This window comes from Symphodus melops (assembly GCF_947650265.1).
Source record: "Symphodus melops genome assembly, contig: scaffold_225, whole genome shotgun sequence".
NCBI classification, from domain to species: domain Eukaryota; kingdom Metazoa; phylum Chordata; class Actinopteri; order Labriformes; family Labridae; genus Symphodus; species Symphodus melops.
Genome location: NW_027636423.1, coordinates 30,001 through 37,239, shown reverse-complemented (window position 1 = coordinate 37,239; position 7,239 = coordinate 30,001). Strand labels below are relative to the sequence as shown.

The 7,239-nt window shown below is 46.6% G+C and overlaps 1 protein-coding gene across 2 annotated transcripts in view; it reads left to right on the top strand.

Annotated features, from left to right (window-relative positions):
- The first annotated feature begins 3,126 nt into the window (after positions 1-3,126).
- The window catches only part of nyap2a (neuronal tyrosine-phosphorylated phosphoinositide-3-kinase adaptor 2a), a 14,807-nt gene continuing 10,694 nt past the window's right edge, over positions 3,127-7,239 (top strand). Inside the window, exons 1-5 of one of the 2 annotated variants that reach the window (XM_079373352.1) lie at positions 3,127-3,149; positions 3,360-3,601; positions 4,202-4,515; positions 5,134-6,183; positions 6,549-6,674. In XM_079373352.1, the coding sequence (XP_079229478.1) occupies positions 3,399-3,601; positions 4,202-4,515; positions 5,134-6,183; positions 6,549-6,674 (1,693 nt within the window). In that variant the 5' untranslated portion in view covers positions 3,127-3,149; positions 3,360-3,398. Of the gene's footprint in view, positions 3,150-3,308; positions 3,320-3,359; positions 3,602-4,201; positions 4,516-5,133; positions 6,184-6,548; positions 6,675-7,239 lie in introns of those variants that run through there. The other variant, XM_079373353.1, reaches the window with a different exon arrangement.

Below are 7,239 nucleotides of genomic sequence, written 5' to 3'. Positions count from 1 at the left end.
GGTTAGGGATAGGGTTAGGGGTTTAGGATCGGGTTAAGGCTAAGGTTAGGGTTAGGGGTTTAGGATCGGGTTAAGGCTAAGGTTAGGGTTAGGGTTAGGGGTTTAGGATCGGGTTAAGGCTAAGGTTAGGGTTAGGGTTAGGGGTTTAGGATCGGGTTAAGGCTAAGGTTAGGGTTAGGGGTTTAGGATCGGGTTAAGGCTAAGGTTAGGGTTAGGGTTAGGGTTAGGGGTTTAGGATCGGGTTAAGGCTAAGGCTAAGGTTAGGGTTAGGGGTTTAGGATCGGGTTAAGGCTAAGGTTAGGGTTAGGGTTAGGGGTTTAGGATCGGGTTAAGGCTAAGGTTAGGGTTAGGGTTAGGGGTTTAGGATCGGGTTAAGGCTAAGGTTAGGGTTAGGGTTAGGGGTTTAGGATCGGGTTAAGGCTAAGGTTAGGGTTAGGGTTAGGGGTTTAGGATCGGGTTAAGGCTAAGGTTAGGGTTAGGGGTTTAGGATCGGGTTAAGGCTAAGGTTAGGGATAGGGTTAGGGTTAGGGGTTTAGGATCGGGTTAAGGCTAAGGTTAGGGTTAGGGTTAGGGTTAGGGGTTTAGGATCGGGTTAAGGCTAAGGTTAGGGATAGGGTTAGGGGTTTAGGATCGGGTTAAGGCTAAGGTTAGGGTTAGGGGTTTAGGATCGGGTTAAGGCTAAGGTTAGGGTTAGGGTTAGGGGTTTAGGATCGGGTTAAGGCTAAGGTTAGGGTTAGGGTTAGGGGTTTAGGATCGGGTTAAGGCTAAGGTTAGGGTTAGGGTTCACCCTTCCATATATCGTGTAGCTCTGTTAGAGTTTGATTTCTGTATTGTGAATTGATAAACTTGCACTGTCATGGCCGCCATAATGGAAGTTAGCAAAGCTCACATTTAAGGGTGAATGAACAGAACACTTTAGGTACTTTAAAGACTTTATTTACAAGTTGAGTCCACAGAGGACGTTTTCTCAGACTTTATAAATCACAGATGAAAAATCCTGTTTTCTAATCTGTTGTTTAGCAACATGCTTCTCACACACACCTTCCTTAAACACACACTAACAACATACCAATGGAGAGGAGTGTTGGTGGGCCTGCATACAGAGAGCACACCACAATTGTTGGGCACCTCAGCTGTGCTTGGAAGGTGATCTGGCACGGTTCCAGCTACTAAACCAACTTCTATTTTATGGGCCACATTGGGACTTGAACCAGCAACCCAAGTCCCAAAGAGAGAGGGGGAGATTATTATTATTAATATATTTTATTTTATTGTAATAAATATAACTTTTTATTTATTAAGCTTTAAAATATTTTTTTTATCATCAATTAAACTTTTGAAATCACTTTGCCCAATCAGAGGGAAGCTTGTCCCCTTATATTGTATTTGTCCTCCTCCTCTTGTCCTCTTCCACTCCTCCTCTTGTCCTCTTCCACTCCTCCTCTTGTCCTCTTCCACTCCTCCTCTTGTCCTCTTCCACTCCTCCTCTTGTCCTCTTCCACTCCTCCTCTTGTCCTCTTCTTGTCCTCTTCCACTCCTCCTCTTGTCCTCTTCCACTCCTCCTCTTGTCCTCTTCCACTCCTCCTATTGTCCTCTTCCACTCCTCCTCTTGTCCTCTTCCACTCCTCCTCTTGTCCTCTTCCACTCCTCCTATTGTCCTCTTCCACTCCTCCTCTTGTCCTCTTCTTGTCCTCTTCCACTCCTCCTCTTGTCCTCTTCCACTCCTCCTCTTGTCCTCTTCCACTCCTCCTCTTGTCCTCTTCCACTCCTCCTCTTGTCCTCTTCCACTCCTCCTCTTGTCCTCTTCCACTCCTCCTATTGTCCTCTTCCACTCCTCCTCTTGTCCTCTTCCACTCCTCCTCTTGTCCTCTTCCACTCCTCCTCTTGTCCTCTTCCACTCCTCCTCTTGTCCTCTTCCACTCCTCCTCTTGTCCTCTTCCACTCCTCCTCTTGTCCTCTTCTTCTCATTCTTTTCTCCTGTATTTTTTGCTCATTTCTACTTCTCATCATCCCCCTCCCCCTCTTCCACCGACTCTTTTTTCCTCCTCTGTCACTCTGCCCCTTTCTTCCCTTGTCCTCCTCCATGTCCTCTTCCACCTCCCTTGTCCTCCTCGTCTTCATCTACTCTTCCTTATCTGTGGACAGGAAGCATTACATCATGCTCCCCTGAGAGATGCTGCTGTTGCTAGGTTACCTTCAGCTGACTCCCTGTTCCATTTTTAGACCTACGCTCAGAGAAGGTGGGGGAGGAGAGAGTGAGAGAGATTGAGAGAGAAATATATAGAGAGAGACAGAGAGGAGGACTTGGTGTTGTCTCCTGCCAAAGAGGGTCTACAGCAGAACCTGAACCTCCTCCATTGAGTCAGTCAGACCTGGGCACTGATGGTAAACCTAGAGACAACACTGACAACAAAAGACCCACATTAGCTCCACATGAAGCTTCAGCCGAGCTGTGAACGAGCTGAGAGGCAAAGCGAGAAGGGCTTTCTATGCAATCACAAGAAATATTCACATTTCACATCTCAGTTAGAATCTGACTCAACAATTTTAAATTTGGGTTTGAACCAATTATTGTGTATGGCAGTGCCAATGATCAGAACCTCTTACATGCTCAAAGAAAGACCCTGAAGAAAACCTGTCGAGCAGAACTCCAATATCCCCTTCTCCTCCACACACACACACACACACACACACACACACACACACACACACACACACACAACAAATCATAATATAACACACACTATCAAAAGATTATTATTACTCCTGTTTAATTGCTATTATTAAAATAATCCTTCACTCATTTGGCAAACTGAGACATTTACAGTTTTACAGCAAAGACAAAATTAAATCAGATAAAAATCTGTAACTTCAAGAGCAGCTCTCAGTGTCTCAGTGTCTCAGTGTCTCAGTGTCTCAGTGTCTCAGTGTCTCTTCTCTCAGTGTCTCAGTGTCTCAGTGTCTCTTCTCTCAGTGTCTCAGTGTCTCAGTGTCTCAGTGTCTCTTCTCTCAGTGTCTCAGTGTCTCTTCTCTCAGTGTCTCAGTGTCTCAGTGTCTCTTCTCTCAGTGTCTCTTCTCTCAGTGTCTCAGTGTCTCTTCTCTCAGTGTCTCTTCTCTCAGTGTCTCTTCTCTCAGTGTCTCTTCTCTCAGTGTTTCAGTGTCTCAGTGTCTCAGTGTCTCAGTGTCTCTTCTCTCAGTGTCTCAGTGTCTCAGTGTCTCTTCTCTCAGTGTCTCAGTGTTTCTTCTCTCAGTGTCTCAGTGTCTCTTCTCTCAGTGTCTCTTCTCTCAGTGTCTCAGTGTCTCAGTGTCTCTTCTCTCAGTGTCTCAGTGTCTCTTCTCTCAGTGTCTCAGTGTCTCAGTGTCTCTTCTCTCGTTGTCCTCTCAGGTGTCTTTGAGTCATGACATCTCAAGAGGAGGCTTCTTCCTTCAGGAAGTTTTTTCAGTATGTGGAGGACAGTGGCCTTCGAACCTACGACGGTCTGGTGATCCAAAATGCTTCAGATATTGCCAGAGAGAGCGACCGCATTCGCAACCAGACCAACTGGACCTACCTGCAGGAGAAACACCAGAAGAAGAGGCGGCAGGAGGACGCCATCAAGAGGTGAAGGATAGAAACACATTCAAAGTGCTTGATGTGACAGACAGTACAATGCTTTTATAACCCTAACCCTATTGTCTGAACCAAATGCTCCATTGTTTGGACCCACTGATCCAATCAGTCACTCGTTTAGCAAAACCATAAATACTTTTCACCTGTTCAGACACAACTTGCCAACACATTTGAGATGTGATGCACCTGTGTTGCATAATAGAGAACACAGGTGGCAAAAAGCAAACAGTTGTCACTTTTTGAACCCAACAACTCAAATTTGATGACATTTGATGATCATGATTGATCACATGATGTGAGGGACCAAGTATAAGGAAGTTCAGAGAGCACCTCGCTGCCTGGTGTCCTTAGGCAGCGAGGTGGCAATGTCACATTGTCTGCTGCCTCCAGCAATCATGGGGTTGTCCACTATCATGCCAACCTGGGACTTACAACACTCAGCAGCTCCTGATGTTATCACATGCAAGATGCTCTGTGAGGGCAGCAGCATCCCATCTGTGTTCCTACAACATGAAGGCTGTCTTATGAAGTGCTTTTTGATTTATTGATAATAAATGGTTTAATTATTTTTTTATCACTTGCTGTATTCAGGATAAGCGAAGATGTTGCCATAGCAACAGAAGGAACTTACTCTGGGAAACATTTCAGGATGGGATTCATGACAATGCCAGCACCACAGGATCGTCTGCCCCCTCCCAGTCTGGGCTTCACTGTTCGATCACAGTCCCTCCACTCAGTGGGGACCGGAGACGATGACTCCAACCAAAACCCCAAACTACCCCCACCTAAACCCCGGAGGGACCCCAACACCAAACTGAGCGACAGCTCAGAGACCATGAATGGCTCTGCACCAGCAAGCAGGAATGACTCTCATGGCACCAGAGAGATCCTGGAGCATGCTGAAGGTAACAATGTCTGCTTTTGAAACATGACATCTAGTGACAGCTGATACTGAGGAGTGATGAGTCTCAGGGCGTGATCACACTGGCAATCCGTACCGTGCTCAAGCACGATTGCCCCCACTTGCCGCCACGGCCTGCGATCCCACTGCTCCAGGACTAACCAGGCCACTTAACAGAGTAGACAGCGTCATGATACAACATGTGTTGTAATGAAGCATGCTCAGTTAACAACTGAACTAGGAACATTGTTTTTAAAAGGGATTTGCAGTCCAGTCTACAACTGCACACCAGAGAACAACATGGACAACATTTAGTCAGATACAGACATAAAGTTCTGGATCTCTCCATCATGAAGGCTGTCAACGCTGTGTACCTAAGAAGTATACCGTGCCCAAACACACCTCTCTGAAGCTTGCTATGCCTATGTTTTATTCTTATGTTCTTTGGGGTTAGCTTGCATTTCCTGTGAAGTAATCTTCCAAACTTCTTTATGTTTATATGATGTGTGTCTTTGTGATTTGATTACGTTAACGATAGTTATGATGAAGGGGGAATATGTTGATGATAGCAGGTTAAACCTGACTCACACTGTACATAATGAGCTTTGTGATCTGTCTGCAGCGAGATGCCACCTTTACAGTGAAGACTTCAAAAAAATGCCTCCACCAAAACCCAAACGAAACCCAAACACTCAGCTCAGCACCTCTTTTGATGAGTCTTTCATATGTAGCCATGGAAACAAGAAGTCGTCATTGCGTTGGGACAGTTCTTTGTCAAAGAGTCAGAGTCCTGCGTCTCGAGACACGGATGATGAGGAACCGGTCTACATTGAGATGGTAGGAAACATCCTGCGGGAGGTTAAAGGCCAGGAAGATCTGGAGGACGAGCAAAGCGAGTCTGTGTATGAGGAGATGAAATACCCGATGGAGGACTTCCTGCAGGATGCCAACTCTGCATTCATGGATCCTGAAGCCTGGTCATCTCGGGACTCTATTTTTGACATTCCTCCACCCTTTCCCAACCTCCTGACCCACCGCCCTCCACTGCTTGTCTTCCCCCCTGCTCCCGCTCAGTGCTCTCCAAATTCAGACGAGTCCCCCCTGACCCCATTAGAAGTCACCCGCCTACCCATGATGGACAACGTCTCATACAGTAAGTCGGGCGGCGTCGAACAGGCACAGACCTCCAGCCACCACCGAAAAGAAAAAGACCGTGATCAGGACAGACAACGAAACAGAGAAAGGGATCTACCCTCCACCCACACAATCACTTCCTCTGGCCGCTCGTCCGCACCGCCACTCCCCTCAAACTTTTATAAGTCCTCTAACTCAGCCCACGGTGGTCATGGTTACCCTCGCAGCCAATCAGCATGCCCATCTCCAGTGAGCATGGGTCGCTCTCTGACTCCTTTGAGCTTAAAAAGGCCGCCACCCTATGATGTTCTGATGGCAGGAGGAAGCATGCCTCGCTCCTCCTCTTCGTCTTCCTCCTCCTCCCACAGGGCAGGGGAAGGCGGGACCAAACTCAGTAACTCCTCCTCTACCCATGGCTCCATGCAGAATGTGTCGATGAGGTCACAGACTCCAACAAGCCCATTGGACGACAACAACATGTTTACATCAGGGAGAAAGGTGATAAAGAAAGGCAGCGGGAAAAGCCGCAACAGTGAAGGTAAATCCTGTTTCAATAATCCACAATACTGTATCAGTACGTCAATAATCCCGATTCATAGGTACAGACCTCGAATGAGTCAGAGGGCCAACTCCATCTTTAACAGTTGTTGTCCTGACCTGTAAGGAGTCTAGTCCTGATATCAATCTACCTCTTTCCTTTTCTCTAAAAACAATGGACCTGATTTTTATTAAGATTTCTATTTTACTTTTATTACACCAGGATAACCTCTTTGAGGTATCGTAGTGTCTGTGCCAAGACAAGCAGCAGCACAATAAACATAAAACACAGATCAACATGTCCTGATCCTGATCCTGAACAAGTTAGTCTTCATATTCCTGATCAAGTTTTTCATCACTCTGCAGGAGACTCCAGATCTTTGCCCAGACAGCACAGCAAAGACAAAGATGACCAGTCCAGTCCAGTGTCAGGCAGGATGGGGAGATCATCCGTCAGCCCCACTATGATGCTGTGTGGGGGAGGAGGAGCAGGTGAGCTATTGATCATGTGTAACCCCATAATAACAGGAGGTCAGAGGTCAGGCATCAGCCTTCACCAACCCTGATCTCAGAGATGATACTGAGTCTCTTTGATTGTGTTTAGATAAAGGAGCTATCTATTTTTCATCCATCTATTTCATGTAATAAGTTTTTAAAACAGGCGGCAGTATCTCAGTCCATAGGCACTTGGGTTGGGAACCGGAAAGTTGCCGGTTCAAGTCCTGGTGTGGACCAAATATGGAGATTGATCTGGCAGCACTTCCTGAGCACTACCAGGTGCCTTTGAGCAAAGCACTGAATACCCACCAGCACTGCAGCGCCTACCGGGGGCAGCTTTATCATTCTGCCATCTGTCCTTTAGTGCATGTCCACAGGACCCTGTTTGTGCATGAGTATAGTTCAGACTACATGTGTAGCATGATTAGCAGTGTAAACACAGAATGTCCCCTTGCAGGGTCAATAAAGTAAATCTGAATCGTTATTGATACCATAAAGACTGTGTTGGTCTCACACATCTCTGTGATCTGATTGGTCAGCGGGCAGAGTTGCAAACAGT